General features: G+C 47.7%; 1 protein-coding gene across 1 annotated transcript; it reads right to left on the bottom strand.

Annotated features, from left to right (window-relative positions):
* Nucleotides 1–727: 727 nt before the first annotated feature.
* LOC307175162 (uncharacterized protein C10orf120 homolog) lies at nucleotides 728–22,819 on the bottom strand (the record flags this gene model as incomplete). The annotated part of the gene is made up of 6 exons (XM_079900027.1): nucleotides 728–1,763; nucleotides 2,302–2,377; nucleotides 2,584–2,636; nucleotides 4,272–4,306; nucleotides 16,031–16,061; nucleotides 22,808–22,819. The coding sequence occupies 6 exons, from the start codon at nucleotides 22,817–22,819 to the stop codon at nucleotides 1,008–1,010; spliced, it is 963 nt and encodes a 320-aa protein (XP_079756153.1). The 3' UTR covers nucleotides 728–1,007.
* Nucleotides 22,820–24,661: the final 1,842 nt, after the last annotated feature.

The following is a 24,661-nucleotide window of genomic DNA, read 5'->3' as shown; positions in this document are numbered from 1 at the left end:
CAGGTCCCGTGGGAGTAGATGAAAAAGAGGAGTCTGCATCCTGCGAAGGCCTGGGCTGCTTGCGGTCGGGGGAGCAGCTGACAGCCAACAGCTGCCTGACACCAGGAAGCCTCAGCAGCTAGGTCTTACCTTGAGGACGCCCTGGAGATCGGGTCCTGTAAGGAGAAAAGGAGGGAAGCCACCAAACAGAAATAGACTCACGGACTGAGAGAAAGAACTTATGGTTACCGGGGGGGAAGGGTGGGGGGGATGGATAGTTAAGGAGTTTGAGATTGACATGTACACACTGCTATATTTAAAATAGATAACCAACAAGGACCTACTGTATAGCACAGGGAACTCTGCTCAATACTCTGTAATAACCTAAATCGGAAAAGAATTTGAAAAAGAATAGATACATGTATACGTATAACTGAATCACTCTGCTGTACACCTGAAACTAACACATTGTTAATCAACTCTACTCCAACATAAAATAAAAATCTGGGGGCTTCCCTGGTGGCGCAGTGGTTAAGAATCCGCCTGCCAGTGCAGGGGACATGGGTTCGAGCCCTGGTCCGGGAAGATTCCACATGCCGTGGAACAACTAAGCCCGTGCACCACAACTACTGAGCCTGCACTCTAGAGCCCACAAGGCACAATTACTGAGCCCACGTGCCACAACTACAGAAGCCCAAGCGCCTAGAGCCCGTGCTCAGCAACAAGAGAAGCCACTGCAATGAGAAGCCTGCGCACCTCAAAGAAGAGTAGCCCCCACTCGCTGCAAATGCAGAAAGCCTGTGCACAGCAACGAAGACCCAACCCAGCCAAAAATAAGTAAATAAAATAAATAAATTTTAAAAACATTAAAAATAAATAAATAAAATTTAAAACTTTTTAAATAAAAATTTTTTAAAGCTAAGAAAAGAAAAGAAAGAAAAAAAGAGAAAGAGGGAAGCCACCGGGGGCAGAGCTGCAGGAGTAATAAGGACCAGGGCACTCGGTTTCCATGGGGAATAAATAAACCTTTAATAATGGTGGGAAGCAGCTGTGTGCATGTACTCTTTCCAGGCGCTGCCTTCTTCCAGGCAGCTGGCCTTTGACACGTCACTGGGGTGGATTCCCCGTGATATAAAATCCTGACTCAGCAGCATTAGGTCTCCAGGGAATTCGGCCAGGCGCAAAAGATTTCTGTTCGTTAAGCCAGCAATGGATCTTTCTGCTTTTTTTGGAGGGAGGAATGGTTTTAGATCATTTGGATGGTACGTCACACATTTTTTTGGTTCTTCTGACTTGAAAATTACGTTCATTTTTATTTCCTGTCTTTTCGTGGTTTTGCTCTCTGCCTCATCTCTCTTCTCTTGATGGGCATAGTCGCAGGGATCGGCGTCTCGGTCATCCTTGCCTTCCCCAGTTTTGTCCCTTCCCGGGAGGCCCAGGCCCCCTCCAGACAGAAGCAAAGAGCTCCTAAATCTTTCAATGTAGGGTAAAGGCTGCTTATTCCTCAGGGCTCGAGCGAGCTGCATTCGTTCTATGTGCTTGCTGACGTTCAGCCTCTCCCGCTGCGGCATTTTGAACTCCTCTGGGGGCACCATCACCTTCGCCGTCCATATTTTTTCTAGGGGTCCACAGGTGGCACAAGGAGGGGTGAGTTGCTTCCTATATTCCACCGCCCTTTTATAGTCTGAAGACAGCACCTGTAGTTCCTTGAGCATTTTCCGTTCTTCTTCTTGCTTATAAGTCAGAAACCTCCTGGATGCTATGGTGTGAACACCACCTAGACGCTGACAACGGGAAAGGGATGGTTAAAATCTCAACGGGACAGGAGTAGGGGGGACCCACAGGAACAACTACCTAGTGGCACCTTCACCCTCCATCGCTGAGGGTGCCCGAGCCCCTGGGTAGTGAGAAAGAGCACAGATCTTTGGGGTTAGACGAGCCTGGGTTCAACTCCTGACTCTCCTTCTTACCTACTATGAATTTGAAAGAATTTTACTGATCTTACAGGCCCCTGTGAGGTCTCCATAAGATATACGTGAAAGCAACTAGTGCAAGATAAGGGCTTGAGAAAAGGCAGCTTCCGTGACTTGTTATCACTTGTAGTTATATTCCTACTTGGGACTTCGAAATTAGAGAGTATTTTGCTTTGGCTATGCAGGTGTGGAGGCCACTAGCTCACAACGGCCAAGTAGTGGCCAACTCCAGTCTGCTGTTTGGGAGACTTACCTCTCTATTGCTGGTGGTTTCTGAACCTCTGGCTCCCCTAGCCTAACTGCCTGGCTTCCATGGGGCTTCCCTGTGTATAAATTTCACAGCACTTACTAGGATCTCTTTTTCCAAGGGGGAGTATTTTCCGACGGCAACGCGTGGGTCTGATTTGCAGAATTTGGTCCATATCCTGGAAGGCAGAGAGGTGTATTAGAACTCGGAAAGGGTCCTCCTAGTTTCCCCTTTGGAATGGGAAATCTCCAAAGGGTGATTCTACGTTAGTCAGGGTAGGGTCACTGTGACCAGGGTTTCTACAGCCTTAGAGTGGGCTCCTCCACTTGGCCTGGTTCTGACATGGGTGGGAAGGAATAGACCAGAAGCACAGGTCATACTCACCCCAATGGTGAAGCAGAACATGGATCCCCCTGGCAGCACAGGGAGTCTTTATCCTGAAAGGAATCGCTTATATTGAATACCTGGACTGGTGTTCCATGCTTATTTGACTTCCCCTCTGTAATTATCCTTTCTTGGGCCCTTGAATCTCTAGCCCTCTGTTTTCCAGTCTTCTGACAGCCATTCTCCCATTCTCTGATCATACTCTGGCAATAGGCTAAGATGGGAGGTGTCAGTGCCTGGAGTTTCTTTGTAAGACAGTTTTAATGGGAACCCAAGGGACAGTCACAAACTTCTTGCATCATAACTGGCCTACGTGGAGCTATTGTGAGGTCTGAGTTTAGGCAACAAATGACCCCTCGGGGTGAAATGGATGCACACTACCACGCTCCTGGCGTGTTGGAGTCTAGAGGAATAGAGTGGGCAGAGAGTGTGGCTGGGAGATGATCTGACCACGTCACTGCCACTTATGTGCCCATAAAGACTGCTCAGTTCTTTCAGGATGAAGGCTCATCAGCTAAAGTCTCTCCCTGGTGTTGGCTTGCCTCTCCAATCTTAGCTCCAATCTTAGTTCCTCATGCTCCATCCATGAACTCTATCTATGGTTCTTGGAATCAGCTTCTAGACATGCTCCCCGCTGTCTCAAATACCTCTCTCCCCCTAGACAACTTGCTTATCTTTCAGGGCCCAGCTTAACTATTGCTTCCTCTGAAGATTTCCTTGCAGAATAAATTATCCCTTGGCCCACATTCTCACAGCACTTCCTGTATCATGCTATAGTGCTTTGTCACGTATTGACTTGCTTGTCCAATAAATAGGTCTGTCTCTCCCTCTGCTCAAAAGCAGGTGCCAATAGCATCTTGTTCTTTGCACTGGGGCTGTTTATCATGGGATCTAGTATAGAGCAGATGTTCAGCCTGTTGACCTAATAAGCAATCATCTTGGGTTCCTGCCCAAAAGTGGGGTCAAAAGTGTTGCTGCTGGGAATGTATATTGGCACAATCCTGTAGAAAGTAATTAGGCAATATATACCAAAAGTTACAAGTGTGTTTACCCTTTGACCCAGCAATTACATGTATAAAATAAAATATACACAAGTTTGTCAGTGCAGCCTTGTGTGAGATGACAAACCTAATGGGAAACTCAAATGTCCATTAACAGGTGACTGGCTAGAGAGTTATGGTTGACCATATAATGGAATACTATATAGGAGTAATAGGACTATAGAAGTAATAAAAAGATCTTTAGTTATTTGGAAATATCGCTGAGAAATATTGTTCGTGCAAAAAGCAAGGTGCAAAAGTATATAAATTGTAGATGACTTTTTTGTGTTGGAAAGGAAACTTGTATTTGCATAAAGAAACTCTAGAATAATACATACCAAAAAAATGATAAAAATGGTTACCAGAGGTGGGTACCTGGCAGATGAGGAAGAGGTGGGAATGAGCCTTTTCACTGTGTACATTATTATTTCGTCTTGAATATTAGAACAATGTAAGCATATTACCTATTGAAAACATAAGTTTAAAAAGTAAAGAAGCAGCTTATGGAAGAAGTTGTCTCTGACAAGTACTGGTCCTAAAGCTTTCCTTTGCTTCTACCAGGAAACATCCCCAAATGGGGATATTTAGAGCTCGGTCCAGTGCTCGTACCGATGCCAGCCACCCAAAATACATTGGTGCTCCTCTTACCTGGGCAAGTTCAGTTACCTGGAACAGCTGTGAACCTGGAAATAGCAACAAGTGCCTCTGAGCCTCCTGCCCTGTATTCATTGACTCACACATTTGTCCTACAGTCAACTGCTTGCACAAGCCACACAACACCTGGCACATTGCAAGCACTCAACAAATATTTGTGGAACAACCAATGAATGATACATGATAGAATATTATGGGCCTATCAAAAAATCAAGTCTTTGTCAAATTTCCAATAATATGCTCATGATGTAATGTGATATTTTAAAAAGACAGAATACAAAACTTTATATATAGAGTATGATCCGGATGCTGTCAATATACAAATATGCAGGAGGAAAAAAGACTAGAAGGAAATTCACAGAGACATCAGCAGTGGACTGTGGGCTGATGGGGGATATTCTAGGGCTGGCCATGTACCAGCAGCCTGGTTACCTCCAGGTATTGAGATGGAGAAGCTATGGCCTTGTCCCAGCAGGTCCAGGTAGAAAAGGGTGGCACTGTCAGGACTCAGCTCCTCCAGGCATCAGGGAAAAGGAGAGTGAGAAAGGGCACCCTGCCACTCTGCCCAGAAGTGATGTCACCATGGCAATGATAGGTTTGGGGTGGGATCTGGAGACCGAGAGAAATTTATTTTAAGGAATTAACATACATGAGTGTGGGCTGGAATATCCAAAATCTGCAGGGTGGTCCAGCAGGCTGGAGACCCAGGGAGAGCCCATGTGGAAATTCAAGTCCACTGGTGGAATTTCCTCTTGTTCAGGGGACATAAGTCTTTGTTCTCTTCAGGCCTGATTGGATGAGGCCCACCATCATTATGGAGCAATGGCCAATCTGCTTTACTCAAAGTATGCTGATTTAAATGTTAATCTCGTCCAAAAACACCTTCACAGAATAGGATTTCCCTGGTGGTACAGTGGTTAAGAATCCGCCTGCCAATGCAGGGGACATGGGTTCGAGCCCTGGTCTGGGAAAATCCCACACGCTGTGGAGCAACTAAGCCCGTGCACCACAACTACTGAGCCTGCACTCTAGAGCCCCTGAGCCAAAACTACTGAGCCCACGTGCCATAACTACTGAAGCCCGAGCAACTACAGCCTGTGCTCTGCAACAAAGAGAAACCACCTTCTCTTCAAAGAGAAGACTCATTTATTAATCAGTCTTCTGTTGTTTACATTTAGGCTGTTTTTTTTAAAATTTGGGGCACATTCTTGTCATGTTTCCTTGCACTTATTCTGTCAGGTGCATACCTAAGAGTGGAATTGCTGAGCCCTAGGATACGTGTAGCTTTGATTTCCTAGAGAATTCTCAGCTCTATTCCAAAGTGTCCCTACAATTCACCATTCCACCAGTAAAGTATGAGAATTCCCTCTTGCCAACACTAATGGGTGTCTTGTGATATCTCACTGTGGCTTTAATTTGCGCTTTCTGATTACAAATGAGGTTGAACACTTTTTCTATTGCCCGTTGAGATTACCCTTAGTGAAATGTCTATTCAACAAGTCTTTCGTCTATTTTTTCTAATATTTTTTTTCTTATTGATATGTACAACTTCTTTACATATTCTTGATATAAGCCCTTTGCCAGTAACCTATGTTGCAAATATCTGCTCCTATTCTAGACTGGCCTCTCTCCTTTCTTACTTTTATGCCAGCTACACTCCAATTTATGAGTCTTTTCCTTGATGGTTAGTGCTTTTCATGACTTGTTTAAGAAATCATTTCCTATCCTAGGTAGGAATGATACTTTACTATATTATATTGCATATATATTTATGAGTTCTCTTATATTATTCTCTAAAAATGTTTTTCTTTTGAACTTTCTTAACTTCCTACCCTCATCTTATTAACTTTTTTTTTTTTTTTAGCGGTACGCGGGCCCCTCACTGTTGTGGCCTCTCCCGCTGCGGAGCACAGGCTCCGGACGCGCAGGCTCAGTGGCCATGGCTCACGGGCCCAGCCGCTCCGCGGCACGTGGGATCTTCCCAGACCGGGGCACGAACCCGTGTCCCCTGCATTGGCAAGCAGACTCTCAACCACTGCGCCACCAGGGAAGCCCCTCATCTTATTAACTTTAATGTTCACTTTCTACCTCTTTTTCTTTAAGTACATTTTCCAATTTATTATTATAATGGCTATCAAGGAGTATGTGTACATGTGTGTGTTTGCGTGTGTGTGTGTTTGTGTGTGCAAGTCGTACACAAGAAGTCCGGGCTTCTCCTCCCCCCTGCCACGTCTGTCCCTTCAGTCACCTCCTAGGCTCTGGCTCCCTCTGGTGGATCTTGCCACTCACTGAAAGGTGGCTCTGCAAAGCCCCACCAGCCATCCCCCTACTCCTGGGCTAAGATTCCCTATGGAGATAGACCCCTTGGTTATGAGAATGGTGCTCCTTTCTAACACTGCATTATATCCAGACTTTATATGAGCAGCTGTGCGCCTTAAAGTCATAGTTCCCATTACAAAGCCGTTGGCTCTGGGCAGACCAGCCTCCTGGACAGGTCTTCTAGGTCAGTGCTTCTCCAACATGAATGTGCATATAACCCTCCGGGGAGATCTTATTAAAATGCAGAGATTCGGTAGATTTGGGGTGGAACCTAAAGATCTGCACCTCTAACAACTTCCCAGGGGAGGCCGATGCTGCTGGTCCAAGAGGAACAAAGTTGCAACTCAGTGTGTGGGACTCCTCAGCACGAGGTGCTACGCAAAGTGTGGCCAGGGGGCCAGCAGCAGTGGTATAACCTGGGAGCAGGTTAGAAATGAAGCATTTCAGGCCTTGTCCCAGATCAACTGAGTCACAATCTGCAATTCAACAAGCTCCCCAGGTGAATCCCACACACAGAAAAGTGCGAAAGGCAGCTGGTTGGCCCCGTGAGGAATCAGATGACACACAGCCTCCACACGGACCCCCATGGAGTCAGCCCAGAGGACTTGTGGTCAGGATTCACCTGCTGTGCACCAACCTGTTTCTAACATCCAGTTTCCCAGACTTACAGATATTGAAAACAAACTTATGTTTACCAAAGCAGGAGCAAGAGGGAGAGGGATAAATCAGGAGCTTGGGATGAACATACACACACTACTATATAGATAGAGCTATCTATATATCTATAGATATATATCTATATATAGGTATATATAGATATAGATATCGATATCTATATCTATATATCTATCTATAGATAGATAACCACCAAGGACCTACTGTATAGCACAGGGAGCTCTACTCAATATTCTGGGATAATCTATATGAGAAAAGAATCTAAAAAAGAACAATTGTATGTATATGTATAACTGGACCACTTTGCTGTACACCTGAAACTAACACAACATTGTAAATCAATTATACTCCAATAAAATTACAATTAAAAAATCAATCCAGTTTCCAGCTTCCTGTCTGCTTCCTCTTGGCATAAGGATTGAGGAGATGCTGGCTCAAGCAGAGTTGTTACAAATAGTTACTCAGGAATAAACAGGTCCACTTTTGGAGCCTCTTTGGGAGGTCCACCCAGAACAGTGGAACCTATGGATAAGGCAAGGCCTGTTTCCATTTAGACCTCTGGGGAATGCTTGGTCACATGGAGGTGTCAGAAGCAGGGTCTCTAATTCTTTTTTTCTGACTGAGGGGGAACAGATTATTATCTGGGGAAGGTCAAGTCCCAAAAGGGTGATCTAATCAGACCTCAGAATCTAGGCCAGGATGACGATATTCCTGCCTGCATGTGTTTTTTATTTTTTCCCACCAGAATTTCAGGCCCACCAAGGAAGACTCCCCCTCCCCAGTGGAATCTGTCCCACGGAGGTGAGTTGAGGTAACAGACACCAGGGCACAAGAAGGAGGGTCTTCCCTAGCCCTTCCCTCACCAATTAACGCAGACCACTGTGCAACACCACCTTCTCAGTCTGAAAGGAGGCTTTGAGAATTCTCCTTTGGCTGCCTGTCTTGCTATTAAGATCCTACCCAAGAGAGTCTGATAGGGTGTGGCCTGGACATTGGGATGTTTGGATGCCCTCCAGGTGGTCCTACCATGTGGGTTAAGAATTACTGTCTTCTAGCGATCTGTAGTTATCTTTATTACTATCTCACTCCTCCCATTAGAATGTAAGCTCCAAGAGACCAGGAACTTTTAAAATCTTATTTATTGCTACTTTCACAGTCCCAGCATGGTCTGTGACACATAGAAGGCACTCAATAAATATTTGTGGAATGAAAAAAAAAATAGCTAAGATAGCACTGTAAGTGAACCAGGAAGCCCTGGGCCATAGGATATACTTTACCTACCATAAAATTTGCCTGTTTTAGACATGCAATTCAATGAGTTTTAATAAATTTGCTGAATTGTATAATTCACAATTCAGTTTTGGAATATTTCCCCGAAAAGATCCCTCATGGTCACTTATAGTTAATCCCCTGGCAACCACTAGTCAACTTTCTATCTCGACAGATTTGCGTTCAAGTGTTTTCTTTTTTCTTTTTTTTTTTTTTGCGGTACACGGGCCTCTCACTGCTGTGGCCTCTCCCGTTGCGACGCACAGGCTCAGCGGCCATGGCTCTCGGGCCCAGCCGCTCCGCGGCATGTGGGATCTTCCCGGACCGGGGCACGAATCCGTGTCCACTGCATCGGCAGGCAGACTCTCAACCACTGCGCCACCAGGGAAGCCCAAGTGTTTTCTTTTTAAAATGACCCCTTCCTAGCTTCAAATTACCCTCGCCTCCTTGGCTTTCTGCTGTAGGATGAGTTGGGGTTTTTTGTTGTCCCTCTGTCACCACTAGAGGCACTGCTAAATCCGTGCTCAGGAAACCTGCCCTCTTCCCATGAAGCCGGAAGTACCTGCCTAGGCTTGTAGCTGGGATAATGCCTGAACTCACTTGGAGAATCAGGCTGAAGATCATCTTACCTTTCCGTAGGCTAATGCAGAAACAACTCAGCAGTTCCAAGACTCTATCAGATTATGGAGGGAGGGTGTTAATTGCGGTTTCCCTTATCTTTAAGTAACAACTTCCTGTATTAGCCTGGCGTGCAGATGGTGCCAGGCAAACCAGACCATGATTCTGCTGGTCCCACTGCAACCAGACAAAGCAGGAGACCAGGGGATGGACAGCTTCCTGTATCTGGAACGCTCCTTCCTGCCTGTCACTCCTTGTGATCTAGTGGCAGAGCTGAGTCCCCAGGGCAAGGAGGAGCCACCAAATACAGAGGCAAAGACCTGGCACATTTAGGGTCGGGATATAGTGATGGAAAGAGACTGGCATTTGACTGGTAGGTGGACAAACTTTTCACTTTTTCTTCTCTTATGCACAGAAGCCCCCTAGACAGTGGACTAACCATTAAATGTCTGCTCTGCACATTTTGCAAGTATTGACATTACTGGCAAAGCTGCCCGTTATAGATGCATGTTACAGGGGTATCAAAGCAGGGTACTTAGTCTACTTAAATGTCTGCTTGAATGTAACACTCTGTAGGGAGAACATTTTTCTCTGGGTATGCTTTCTTTGGTACTCACACATGCATACATATGTTCATGTGTGCACGCATGCCTCCACTCAAGCACACCATGAGCTCAACTCTGCTAGATGTTGAGGAAACAGAGGAAAAAGACAGGACAGGGTCTCTCTTTTGCAGAAGATCTCACAAAATGGGGTGACACAGGTATACAGAAGGTCAGTGTAGAATGTAATAATGCACATTATAACTGGTGCAAGAAAGGTGGTATTCTGGCAACACTGGGAAGATTCTTAACAGCCAGGGGCTCAGAGAAACTTCCCATGGGGCAAACTATGGGTGTTCAGAGATAAGGTGCATGAGAATTTGGGGAAAGGCTATGCAAGTTTATCCACCTCCCGGGCTTTCTATTAATTTTTGGCCTGGAATAGACTCTACAAACTGCAGCGGGCCTGGAGCAGTAGAGGAGATGGGTGAAGAGAAGCAGGTTGAGGGCATTTGCTGAGTGGGGTGAGTCAGTGTTGGCGAGCGGTCTCTGCCCGGCTGCAGGGGAGAGTTGATCTCTCACACGGGCCTCTCCCTTCTGCAGTGGAACAAAAGTAGGAATAAGATTTGCCAACAGGAGGAAGGAAGTAAAATTTGCCGTTGTCCCACGGGGGTTTCCGTCATCCTGGAATCCCAGAGTCTTGCATCTGCTCGGGGGCCTCTCTGGAGCACTCACCGCTGTCGGACCCCAGCACCAGACAGTCTCAGCTGGAGACGCCAGGTCTGGCCACTCAGCTCCTCTCTGCCCTGTCCCTCCAGAAGAGTCCCTGGGGCCAGTGCTCTACCCCCAGGGGGACTTCACAGTTGAACTTCCCAGTTCCCAGCCTGACTTGGGGAAGGAGCAATCTCACCTTTGTATCCAGTATGTAACTTTATGCCAGGAACCTAAAGAGACAGAATTTGGGTAGACCTAGGGTCCTGTGGAACAAGTTGGAACCAGATGAAGGAAGAACTGTGAAGGAAGAGCTCTGCGCTGTCTCTATGTCAGAATTTGCTAATCCTGTGTTACTCCGGGATTTATCTGGGTGGGGATGTGTCAGGATCATTTTGAACATGGAAAGTGGTGCTCGTCTACAGCACTGGCGCTCAGACTTGGAAAGTGCAGATTCTTTGTTACAACAGGAAACATATGAGAATTGTTCTTGGCTTAAGGTGAGGGTGAGGGTCCAGCAGGTCTCAGACATCAGACAAGGAAGGTAGAATGCGCCTTCAGCTCCTCTCAATGCAAACATCGCTCACATCTCTTTCTGGCAGGACTCTTGTTCTTTGTCTCTGTGACTCAAGATGATGGTAATATTTTAAATGGGTCTTTTCATATGCACGTCACTCATTGCATCTTTCAAGGTGGCATATAAACAATGTGACATTTGGAGAGAAGTGGAAAACAGAAACAGGCTTTTTAAAAAGTACGCATACAGGGCTTCCCTGGTGGCGCAGTGGTTGAAAGTCCGCCTGCCGATGCAGGGGACACGGGTTCGTGCCCCCGTCCGGAAAGATCCCACATGCCCCAGAGCGGCTAGGCCCGTGAGCCATGGCCGCTGAGCCTGTGCATCCGGAGCCTGTGCTCCGCAACGGGAGAGGCCAAAACAGTGAGAAGCCCGCGTACTGCAAAAAACAAACAAACAAACAAACAAAAAAACCAACCACTTAGTTGTCTGTCACGGCTTTGTGGGGCAGGGCTTGGCTGGGAGAGTCTTCCACTCCACACAGCACTGAGCAGGGTCACCTAGTGGCTGGTTTGGAGAGTCCAGGACAGCTGCACTCCAATGCCTGGGGTCCTGGTGGAGCCCTGGAGGGCTCAGCCAGGGGCCCTCTTCCTTTCCAGGCAGTCTCAGGGCCTCTTCACATTCCCAAGGTCTCTCCAGGTAATCAGACCTCTTACGGGGTGGCTCAGGGTGCCACGAGCAAGCCACGGTTCCCAGAGACAGGAAGTGGAAGCTGCCAGTGTCTTAAGGCACAGCATCGCTTCTGCCATACTCTGCTGGTCAGACCGTCAGAGAGCCCACCCAGGTTCAAGGGAGGGGACCCACCTCGTGACGAGAGGCATGTCTGAGAATCTGTGGCCTTCTTTAACCTACCACAGGAATTCTCTCAGCACCTTCAGACTTTTCTCAGTTTGCACTAAGTACACGGACATTTCTAAGGAGACCCTTTACATTTTGCTAACCTAGTAGATGAGACTATTTTCCCCTGGAGGTCATCAGTATCTTTTTTTTTTCCTTCTGGGTCTTTCCACAGCTTCTCAGGATCGCGTAACAGGTAGCCGCTTGTTTTAAATTGACATGGTAATAACTCCATGCCAAGAGGACCATCATAGGAGATGCCAGGCGGTGTGCTCAGGAAGAGGCACAGAGAGGCTGGTGCGGCGTGGCTGAGGGGCTGCTTCCTTGCTGCTCAAGCCCATCCTGTTGCAGCCCCTTCCACAAGAAGGCAGGGCAGCCGGGACTCAATCGGAGGAGCGTCTCTGTCCTCACTGCAGCCTTGCCGAGGGGCGTGGCATTAGTACTTCTAATGCCTGTAAATGCTGACTTGTTGTTTTATGATTTTTTAAAAAACTTTTGTTGAAGTTTAGTTGATGCACAGTATTATATGTTACAGGTATATGATAGAGTGATTTACAATTTTTTAAGGTTATACTCCATTTATAGTTATTATGAAATATTGGCTATATTCCCCACATTGTGTAGCTTATTTTATACGTAACAGTTTGTACCTCTTACTCCCCTACCTGTATATTGCCCCTCCCCACTTCTCTCTCCCCACTGGTAACCACTACTTTGTTCCCTCTATCTGTGAGTCTGCTAAGAAGCATGTTTTTAATGAAAATAACTGGATAGAAGTAGCAGAATAAATGCCGACATCCATATATAATGAAGGGGAACAATAAGTTTTGTATAAAATTGTAAATGCTGACGTTCAGGCTGGGAAGGGGGCGTGTGGATTTGCCCAGGTCCGAGTAGGCAGGAGGGTGACAAGGGACTTGAAGAGAATGTGGCTCGGTCCGTCTGGCCGTTCTCAGCCTGCTGCCTCTGGGCACCATCCAGCAGCGGACACCCACGACGGGCACCAGCTCATCACCCCCTGCCAGCTCTCCGGGGTTTCAGCATCAGCGTGATGAGGCCCAGTTATTGTAACCTACAAGCGCAGTCAACACTAGCGCTCTGTGCCCGTCACCACTTCCCACCATCCATCGTGGGAAAGGCCAGGAATCTGTGCGATTCCAGGAGGAGGTGGGCAGGGGAGAACAGAAAGAAGAAAGTTAAGCATCTTCATAATTTGGCCACAAGGTCAATAAAACATTATGTTTTCAAATTTCCTCTAAAATAATTTGACAATTCTAAGTTTTCTGCTTTTTGTGTGGCATGCTGCTTTACATATGTATGTTTGTGTGTGTGTATCAATTGATATTAACATGACAACTAGTATGGAAGAATTAGATTTTACTTGTATAATTCTTTTTTCTTTTTATAAAATTTATTTTTGGCTGCGTTGGGTCTTCGTTGCTGCGCGCGGGCTTTCTCTAGTTGCGGCAAGCGGGAGCTACTCTTTGTTGCAGTGCATGGGCTTCTCATTGCGGTGGCTTCTCTTGTTGCGGAGCATGGGCTCTAGGCGCACAGGCTTCAGTAGCTGTGGCACGTGGGCTCAGTAGTTGTGGCTTGCAGGCTCTAGAGCGCAGGCTCAGTAGTTGTGGCGCACGGGCTTAGTTGCTCCACGGCATGTAGGATCTTCCTGGACCAGGGCTCGAACCCGTGTCCCCTGCATTGGCAGGCAGATTCTTAACCACTGTGCCACCAGGAAAGCCTCTTGTTTAATTCTTATAAATCCAAAACCTGTAAGTTCCAGTTGCAGTAGATACTGAGTTGAAGAAAACACAATCTACCCAGAAAAAGTGATGAGAAAGTAGTGAAAGGGAGGTCCCAGTCATAACCTCCCAAAACAGTCCACCCCACCCCCATTCCCTCCATCTCAGATTCCTCAGACCCAAACCTCGTCAGACTCACCCCTTCCCCAGGCATGTCCAGCCTCAGTCTCTGTCTCTCTTTCCCAAACCCTCATGTCGATCTGCTCTGCCTCTCTCCCAGCAAGCGAGAACCCTTCCACTTTAGAAAGAGCGAGGAGAGAGTAAACAGACAGGACAAAGATAATATTTTCTTCATCAGATGATAGAGGGAGGGAGAAAGGCAGGGAGCTCTCGCGCATTAATACTTTTTGACCCATAAGAATTAGATTGAACGGACTCTCCTTCCCAGGAGACATTTAGGCTAAAGATCCATCCGACGGCAGCCTGACTCCACCAGGCCGCTGGCTGTGAGGCAGTCGTTAGTGAGGCCATGGAGGCACCTCCTGGCGTCCTTTATCCTGTCATTTCAGGAGGAAGTAACTCTCGTGGAGGGGTCATTTCTAGTGTCTCTGGCTCATTTTCCAGTCCGCTGCATCCAGGAGACTACCCAACAGACGTCCAGTGTGTTTGGGAGATCCACGTGGATAAAAAATTCCGCATAGAACCCATGATTCCAACTTTGAAGTAAGAAAACAACTTTTAAAGGGAAGAGTCCACCTAAATAAGAGTATGGCCTTGTGAAATCATAATAAAGATGTTTCTTTTAGTGGGAAACATTTAGGGGCAAAACGAGAAGAATGCCAAATTCTTTCCAGTTTGAAGCTGGAGTTGCTTTTGTAGTGCTATCCAATGAGCTACTTCTAGCTTGAAAAATTCAATAAGTGGTTTATTAACATATTCGACTTAACATTCCTATGATGGTTTTTCTTTTGATTTTTTTCTAAAAATATCCTTATCAGCTTTGCCCTCACTGTACACTGGGTACCAATATTTATTCTCTTAGACTTTCTTTTTCTTTACATTTTAAACAAGCTTAAAAATTAAGAGGCTTTCCATACACATACATTAGCTGGCTACTCCAGCCTTGAGCCCCACATCCTCTAAATGTTGCCACAGAGTGAAAGGGGATGGTAGAGTCATTGCCTCATCTCTGATATAAAAAGGATAGAATTTCCTAAGTCATTGCCATTTTTTAACCTTCAGGACATAAAGTAATAGCTGACTTTTTTTAGTGTGCTCAGATTCTGTACTATGTATTGTGTATGCTTCGTCATGTTCCAGCATCACTTTAGCCCTACGATAGATGTCCTTCTCATCCCAATTAGAGACAAAGAAGCTGAGGCTCAGAGAGGTTAACTAACTGGCCCAAGGCCAACCTTCTAGTTCTGTTGGATGTAGATGGCCTAGCTCTTCACCAGTATATGGTTCTGTAAGCAGAGTCTGTACAAAGCCCTTCTTCTTGTTGTCTGTGACACACATCATGCTACAAACACAACAATACTGTGAAATGCTATGAAAATCCCCCTTTATCATGCACTGAATTGTTGCTCGGTCCACGGAGTCCAACATGCCCTGTGACAAATGATATCCTAGAAACACGTTATCTTTGTTGACTAAAACCCTAAGGACACAGCCCACAATGAAGTGAGAGCCTTGAACCCAAACCTCTAAAGCCTGTCATTATCCATTTCTTCAAAATCAGCTCTCATACACATCCTTTTGGATAATTACCAAAGTGCAAATACTCTTCTACATGCTGACATTATTTTAATTTTATTTTTTTAATATCTATTTATTTATTTATTATGGCTGCGCCGGGTCTTAGTTGTGGCACGCAGGATCTTCCTTGCAGCATGCGGGCTCTTAGTTGCGGCATGCGGGATCTAGTGCCCTGACCAGGGATGGAACCTGGGCCCCCTGCATTGGGAGCACGCAGTCTTAACCACTGGACCACCAGGGAAGTCCCTATTTTTATTTTAAAATCAAGTTTTTTCTCCCCAAGAATTTGGGTATGGAAAATGTTGTGAAATACAGAGGTAGGAAAATCAGGCTGTGATGTTGGTTACATGCTGATCCCCGGGGTGATTTTACTGCTCAGATTTTATTTGCAGTGTACATTCGCATTTCCTAATGTTCTGTGTAAGTTGTGATTGGCCAAAACCGTTATGATTTTTAAATTTCTATTACTAAGTTGTAACCATAAGCCTCACACATTACTCAAAGATAATAAGAGTTCTGTTAATAAGGCATCTGAAAAAGTTAATTGATATTTTATATATTAATACGCAATTTAAAGTATAATCCAACTATTTAATCCTGTGATTGTCATACTTTTCAAACTTTAAGATCTAGGATGCCCTAACCTGCCGCTAACCCTCCGCTGGGATTCCCCCAGGCTGGAAGACATCCTTGGATGCCCATATGACTCACCTGAAATCTTTGACAGCCCCAGGATTGCCTGCTGTCCATGGGCAATTTCTGTGCCTCAGTAGCTGTGATGTTTTTCTCCTCCTCTGACATCAGGACTGTGGTGTTCTGAAGTGATTCTGTGATCACCGACAGTGGCTTTTATGCTCTTTTCAATGCAATTCCGCAGGGCGAAAGAGAGTCAGGTAGGAAGCTTCAAGCAGGTTTTTGGCCCTGAAAAGACAGAACAGTTTTCTAATTTAAGGGATTCCCCTCTTAGCAGAGGCCTGGGATTCAGTTTTAAAAGCACACACACACACACACACATAAGCCCTGCTGCATCGCTGCTAGATTTTTCCATTAAGAGGGCTCATGAACGATGAAACAAGGCAGTGACGTGCAGCCTGTATGTTGAATGGGCAGGCGGCTCCTCTCCACAGCTGCATCCGGCACTGCCGGCTGCCTGGGAACTGTCCAGGGTGCTGAAATGTAAAAGTCAAACTTGCAAGAATTCTTTTCCCTCCACCAGCTGGTTCACTCTACATCTTGCCTGCATTGGACCCTAGACTCACCCAAATAAGAGGCTTGGGGACTCCTTAATGGATGGACGCTATAGCCTGTCATTCCAGGACCAGGTCCAGTTTGCACCCAGAAAGCATACTCACCTGCCGATTGTAGGGCCCCAGTAACTCAGGTCATTAGGAATTTGGGTGGAAACTCCCTGGGTGTATTTTGAAGCTGGGGGGTGTTTGTTTCTGAGTAAGGGAATTCCTTATATATTTTACCTTCAAAAGCATGCTTGAGATCTTGCCCTGGGGAGGCTAAATAAGGTCCAGCATTTGAAATCCAGACCATTCATTGACTCAAGATCATCATTTTCTCATCCAATAATCTTCACTAAGGTCCTACTCTGTGTCAGGCCCAGTTATAAGTGCTGGGGACACAGTAAACAGTACAATGTCCTTCCCTCGTGGAGTTTACAGTAGCGTGGATTTGGGTGAGTGGGGAAGGATCAAGACATAAGAAACAAGTAAATAAACAAGATGATTTGGGGGGTAGTGATAAGGCTGGGAATACAGAGCCAGATGGGATAGAAGACAGTGCCTGGGGTGGAGGAGGTGCTATTGTGGATTGAATGGGGATGGCGGCCTTGCTGAGGAGGTTATATGTGATGAGTGACAATGAAGGGGCATTCTAGGCAGAGAGAGTAGCAATGCAAGGGCTGCTCCCAGGGAGGAAAGAGTCGGACGTATTAGAGAACTGAAAGAAGGCCAGGGTGGCAGAGCCTGTGGACACAGTAAGGGAAGACTGTCCCTAGGGCGTCTCCAGGAGACCACAGGTGACTCCAGCTGGACACAGCCCGTCAGTCCAGAAAACGCCATTCCCTTTGGGCTTTATGAAGTCCTAGACACCCTTGTGACCAAGTGCCTTCAGGGGACTAAATCTACACTTATCCAAGCACTTATCCAAGACATGTCCAAAGAAGCAGCTGGGAACCCATTTCCCCAGGAACCCAGCTTTGCAAGATCTGCAGAACCCAAGGTGTGCTGGGGCTAAGCACTGTGCCTTATAGTCACACTCTTGTTGGCTTGTCACCTCTGAGATATATGCTGCTAGAAGCCCCATTTTACAGATGAGGAAACTGGGGCCCAGGGAGATGAAATAACTTGTCAAAGGTTACACAACTAGGGAGCAGTAGAGCTGGGATCCAAACCCGCCCCTGTCTCACTCTTAAGCCCTTCAGCCCAGCGTATTACGGAATCAAGACAGCCTTAAGGCTTCATTCTTGCATTTATTTCCCTTAGCCACAAATACAGGAGCTAGAAATCCTTCTTACTTAAAACTCCCTACACTCAAAAATAAAATCCTGGGCTTCCCTGGTGGCACAGTGGTTGAGAGGCCGTCTGCCGATGCAGGGGACACGGGTTCGTGCCCCGGTCCGGGAAGATCCCACATGCCGCGGAGCGGCTGAGCCTGTGAGCCGTGGCCGCTGAGCCTGCGCGTCCGGAGCCTGTGCTCCGCAACAGGAGAGGCCACAGCAGTGAGAGGCCCGCGTACCACAAAAAATAAATAAATAAATAAAATCCTGCTTTGTTTAGAAGATGGACCGGAGCTGCGGCTGGTGGGTGGTTCTGGACAGTGCTCAGGACGCCTGGAGATCCTCCATGAGGGGCCTGGGGCACCGTGTGTGACCACCTATGGGACCTGAATGAAGCTAAGGTCGTGTGCCGACAGCTGGGGTATGGAAGGGCCATCGCTGCCCCTGGAACGGCCCACTTCAGCCTGGGCTCTGGAGACATCCTCCTGGACAACAGTCAGTGTTCGGGAAGCGAGAACCTCCCTGGCCAGTGCCCCAGCTCTGGCTGGTAGACCACAATTATGGTCACCATGAGGATGCTGGCGTCATCTGCTCAGGTACCTCTCCTCCTGCGGCAGGTTCTTTCTGGTCTTTCAGCATCTCGGGTGGAAGGTGTGCACAGAGCAGGGCCAGGTGACCAGACAGATGAATATCCCTTCAGCCGGGCTGGCAGAGAACACTGAGAGCCACGCTCTCTTCTGAACACACACTCCAGGGCCACACAATTTTCTGGTCCTGTTCCTTGCAGCCTCTCTCAGGTCTGGAACTGCTTCTCCAGAGTCTAAACATGCCCTGTTCTTGCTTGTGTAAGACGAAGCCTGCCTGTTTGGGACTTGCCCACACTAGAAAGCCACCACTTGTCTTTATAAAATTTAACTTAGATTTCCTAAATTTACCTCTTTTTAATGCATGCAGATGCAGGGGACTGGGTTCCAGATGTGATTCCTGCACCCCCAGGTAGGTCTGACACTGAACCCATTATCTCTGCAAAGTGAATAAGAAATTTAACCTTGGGACTTCCCTGGTGGTGCAGTGGTTAAGAATCCGCCTGCCAATGCAGGGGACATGGGTTCGATCCCTGGTCTGGGAAGATCCCACATGCCGTGGAGTAGCTAAGCCCGTGCGCCACAACTACTGAGCCTGCGCTCTAGAGCCCACGAGCCACAACTACTGAGCCCATGTGCCACAACTACTGAAGCCTGCGCGCCTAGAGCCCGTGCTCCCCAACAAGAGAAACCACCGCAATGAGAAGCCCATGTACCGCAACGAAGAGTAGCCCCCGCTCGCCGCAACTAGAGAAAGCCCGTGCATAGCAATGAAGACCCAATGCAGCCAAAAATAAATAAATAAATTTATATTAAAAAAGAAAAAAAAAGAAATCTAACCTCTGTCTGGACCCAGACACTGGAATCACCCAGAGAGCTTTAAAAACTTCCGATGCTCAAGTTGCACCCCAGACCAGTCACATCAGCACTTCTGGGGTCACAGCCAGTCATCAGTGGTATTTAAAGCTTCCTGTGTGATTCCAACATGCAGCCAAGGCTGAGAACCGGGGGCATGGTCAACGAGCTAAAAGTCACATTTCCCAAATGAAATGGCATCTGAAACTCTCCTCTCTGGACAACAGATCACAGAGCGGCAGGAGGGGACGGAAAGAGGATGGTTCCATCACAGTGGCTGAGAAGAGGGTTGATACAGAGAGGAAGGAGGAAAGGTTTACCTCTCAGGGATACGAATTAGAGAGTGAAAGCATGCAAGTAAACAAAGAAGCACTGAATGTCGAACTCTCCAGTGGGTAGGAAGCAGACTGGGGAAGTGAAAACATTTGGGGCTCCTCTGTGGGCCTCCTGGCTTAGCCAACACAGCGGGAATAGAGAAAGGTACACCTTCTTCAGGTAACCTACTCAAAGTCGATGTGCAGCAGTGACCTCCTAACTCGGACTCCTGCTGCATCAGAGCACCTACGGTCCTGCCTCCTGCATCTGCCTGCCTCTCCAGGACAAGTTCTCAGCCGCTTGCTTCCCTGCTCACTGGCACCCTGGGCCCCACACACCCTCCTCCCAGCCTTACCCAGTGACTGGTGCCACTCTCTGCCCTCAGTGGTGGCCTGGGTCGGGAAAGTCGGGGTCAGGGGTGCTCCTTGCAGTGTTTGGGGGCCAGGTGAGGTGGCTGGCAGCTGTCCCTACCTTGGGCTGGCACCACTATGGTGCATTTGGAGGGACACGCGTTGGGAGCCTCTTACCCACTCCAGTCCAGGTTCCGAGGGCGTCCCAGGTGGAAGTTGCCATCCCTTGTAGGTTGCCCTTTTGGTGCGGGTTGCAGAGGCAGAACTATGGGAAGGGGCCCATCTTACTTCATTGGAATACTTGTCCAACCTACCTTTCCCCACCATGGCTCTCAGCTTTCCGGGTCTGAAAGCTGCATTGTCCCTCTGCATTTTGGCACCTGATAAATTCCTACAGGCACTGTGGCATGTTCATAAGCCCAGATGTTACTGTAGGTGATGCCTCATGACTGGTCAGTCTCAGGACAGCCCTTGGGTTGGTGGACCCCAGCACAGAAGAGAAAACAAATCATGTGACTGTGTGTTGTCTGTGATTTCCTGGTGAATCACTGCAAGAAGGGGAGAGGTTGCATCTCAGATCAGGGAGAAAAGAGGAATGAGTGTGTCCACACCATATATTAAGGTTCAAGAGTAGTAGCAGCTTCATTCATTTGTACCTAGGTATTGATATAAGGTGATGTTATCGTGCCAAGCTTTTTCCTGATTGTTTTGGTTCTGATTTTTGCAGCTGCCATTCCCCAAGCACCTATCCCACAAGGTAACTCTCTTCTGCTGAAAGTATAACCTATAAAGGGTGGAATCATGGTGATAATTCATGAAAGTAGAACAGACGTCTGCTGTCCTGCCGGCATGAGGGGAAGGAGGTGGTGGGACGGAGCCCTCACAAGTAGGTGGATTGTCTGCATCTTAGTTGGGCTGGTTTGCACGGCAGGAAGCTGGGGAGAGCATTAAGGATGTGTCACTGGACACCCCACACCTGCCATGTACGTATCCAATCCGTTTCCAGTCTCACCTACAGTCGTAGGGTCCTGCCTACCTGTCATACATCTCTCCTCCTCCCTCACCCCCTCTCAGGGCACAGCCACACACCAGCCAAGCCACAACCACGTCTACACCAGCCAAGCCACAACCGCGTCTACACCAGCACGATCCCCTCCCAGTTTGTGATTCACTTCCGAGCTTGCTGGAGTTCTGGATTCTGTACTCGGGAAAATGCACGTTGCGTGCCTGAAGAACCCAGCCCCGGCTCTCTCGTTTGTTTTCACAGGAGGAAGTCACTTTTGTGGGGGAGTCATTTCAGGTCTGTCAGGCTCCTTCTCCAGGAAGAGTGTATAACCACAAAATCATTTTTGTAGGTACATTTAACAATGTAACATGTCCCAAAGCAAGATCCCTATGCTATTCATCTATTCTTTCACATCCCTGTTTAGACACATGCCAAGAAAACCCAAAACCAACATGCTTGGTATTTTTGGAGGTTGAATTCATTCAAACCACCTGCATGACGCTAAGTGACCACTTCAACTCCATGCTTCGCAGTTTGTCTCTTTGGTTGTGCAGACCATGGTTTTTCTTATCCCTTTCGCTCTAAAAATTCTAGTTTTCATCTCAGAGGTTTCTGCCCCAGAAACCATGCTAGAACCCCCCGGGTGTCTGGGAGGAGAGCAGGCCCCAGACATTTCCAGGCCAGCAGGGAGAACCCTGCAGCTGTCCTCTCTAGCCTTGGCTGGCCCAGCTCCCCCTGCAAACCTCATGTGCTGACCACAGCGCTGGGGCCAGAGGACACAGAAGTCAGGAACCACCTGCAGTGGTGACCAGCCCCAGGCCACCTATGGGAAAAACAGCACTATAAAAAGGTCCTCCTGTATCTGATTTCAGAGTCAGTGAATGAGCAACCTTTTAGGTGCTGAGGACACAGCAGCCCACAAGACCGACAGGGCCACAGCTCCATGGCTCTTACATTCGAGAGAAGGGAGAGAGGCACTGGATAAACACACAAATGAGAGTCCTTTATAGTGAAAAGGGTTAAGAAGATAATCAAACGAGGAAGAGGCTAGAAAATGCTTTGGGGGGCCACTTTGAATAGGGTGGTCAAAGAGCCGAGGCCTGAACAAGGAGCTGGAGCCAAGTACAGAGGAACAAGGGCTCCAGGCAGGGGGTCAGCCAGTGCAGAGCCCCCAAGCCGACAGCCAGCTTGGAGAGCTCGAGGGAGAGACTCAGGCCCAGCAGCCACGGGAAGCCCAGAGTTCGGCTGGAAGTGGGCAGGGCCATGTGGTCCTGGAGTTTAGCTTTCCTTCTTAGCTGTGTCCTCTCAACGAGGGTGACATCCCCTTCAAGGGGGAAGAGAGACATTGATTCTTAGAAGTAAAAAAAGGAAAACAAGGCAGATCAGTGAGAAACACTGCTGTAAGCTGACAGGGCAGTCCTTGGAGGGTTTCAAGGCAGACTGTCACTGGATCTGAGTTGCACAAGCCAACGCTTCCTTGAACAAACGTCCCTGGGCAGAGTGAGTCTCTGGCGACCCACCAGGCTACAGGAAGGAGGCTGCCAGAGGCAGTGGCCCCTGCTCATCAGCCTTCAGCACCCCCTCGGCCCCTTCAAGTCATGTTGGATTTAAAGGAACATGGCTGAGCGCGAAGGTCAGCAGGGCCAGGCCCACAGCTCACAGGGAGCCAGGGCTGACCTGGGGTCAAGAGCAGGGAGGAGCAGCGGAAGAATCCAGCAGCCAGCGTGGACCTCCCACCCCACTTCACATCCCATGGCCTGGCCCTCGCGGGAGGGAAGACGGGAGTCCAGACTCACACACTAGGGGCTCGCTGCATGCACCCCTAACTCCCAAAAACAAGGACATAAGGTCACCCATCATGGCCTCAGGTACCTGCGAGGTCATGCTCGAAGCCTCATGCCCTCCAGCTTCTCAGAAAACTGGTTCCAAGTGGGGGACATGAAGCAGAGGTCTCTGCTCATGAAGAAAGTACTTGTCAGGGAGCCAGGAGCACTGGTCACCAACCTGCCTCTCTCCTCCCAGGAAAGCCTCGGCTCTCTCAGCTACTCCAACTCCATCAGAGGCCAGACACAGGGCCACCCTGGCCAAGTCATTGTACGGCACAAGGTGCCTCAGCTCACGTTCACCTGCAAGGTGGATGGTCCGTTAGCAGTTGAAATTGTCCCTGGGGCTGACGTCCCAAGGGAGAATGCCAGCTACGATGTGTCCATATCACTTCTCGAGTTGCCCACGTCCCAGCACGTCGGGAGCATGGGGCCGCACTACGCCAGCCAGAGCAAAGAGGCCTTCCGCCAGGTCACACTCCGTAGCCCCAATCCCTGCCTGCGGCTCTCTGTGGAAACCTGTGTGGCTTCTCCAGATCCTGGTGGTTTTGCAACTGTCAAGCATGATTTGATCCAACAAGGGTAAGGAAACTAGAAGGCCCTCGCTGGTTGACTATTATATTCATGTGGCGTTCTTTTGGGGACCTGTGGCTTCTTAACTGGTAGTCCTAAATCATAACATTGTGCAGAGAGTCCTCATCATGCCCCAGAAGCAGAGCCCGGGCCCTCACCATCCCTCTCATTCTAGTTGGGGACAAATAATCATAGGAAGTCTAGACAACTTCCCTTGAATCCCCAAAGAGTCCTGGGCAGAACCCTCGCTGTCTCAGGCTCTGCTGTCTCATCCCAGCCTTTCATACCCATGCCCCGCTTCTCTTTAAGTTTTATAACTGTATTACACTCCCCATTCCTCAGGATATTTGGCCTACACTGATGGCTGGTGGGTTACCCCAGGCTAGGCTCTTACAGTGATGAGATTTATCCTGGTGCCTTTGGTCAAACAAAGGATTTGCCAAGTTAGAACTCTGACAAGTTGTTTGCCTTTATAGCTCCCATGTCCCCCAACCAAGGCAAAATGCTTATGGATGGGTAATTGGCAACCAGTGTGAAGATAACAAAACCCATCACTTACTGATGGCAGCTGCAGAGTAGTGAGAGCCACAGCAGCCTAAAGCCCATGAGAAGCATCATGGTGCCTGCTTCCAAAAAGCCAGTGAGGGGCAAGAGGCAGCACCTTCCAGAGGCAGCGTGAGCCACGGTGCAGGAGGTGCACAGATGTGGCACTAAACTGCACTGAGTCAGAGTGAGAAAGCTCTTCCCTTTTCAATTCTCCCTTTTCAAAATATATCAAAGAGAGGGAGTTCCCTGGAGGTCCAGTGGTTTAAGAATCAGCACTTTCGCTGCCATGGCCCAGGTTCAACCCCTCGTCAGGAAACTAAGATCCTGCAAGCCACGTGGCACAGCCAAAAAACTATTATACACATATAGGAGCGAGGCTGGAATTTAACAACTGACATACTTTTCTTCTGCTTATTTTAGGTTTAATTTGCTCTCCTTTCTCTAGTTTCCTAAGGTGGAAGCTTAGATTATTGATTTTAGATCTTTCTTCTTTCGAATACACTAACTTAATGCTATAAATCTCCCTCTACACATTGCTTTAGCTGCATCCCACAAATTCTGGTAAATTGTATATTCATTTTCACTTCGTTTGAAAGATTTAATTTCTCTTGAGATTTTTTCTTTGATCTTTGGGTTACTTGGTGTTGTTTAATTTCCAAATATTTAGGAATTTTCCAGCAGCCTTTCTGTTATTGATTTCTAGATTAATCCCAAAGTGATCTGAAGATGTATTTTCTGTGATTCCTATTCTCTTCAATTTGTTATGGTGTTTTTTTATGGTCCA

Source organism: Stenella coeruleoalba (assembly GCF_951394435.1).
Source record: "Stenella coeruleoalba genome assembly, chromosome: 16".
NCBI classification, from domain to species: domain Eukaryota; kingdom Metazoa; phylum Chordata; class Mammalia; order Artiodactyla; family Delphinidae; genus Stenella; species Stenella coeruleoalba.
This window is presented reverse-complemented; position numbering and strand designations above follow the sequence as displayed.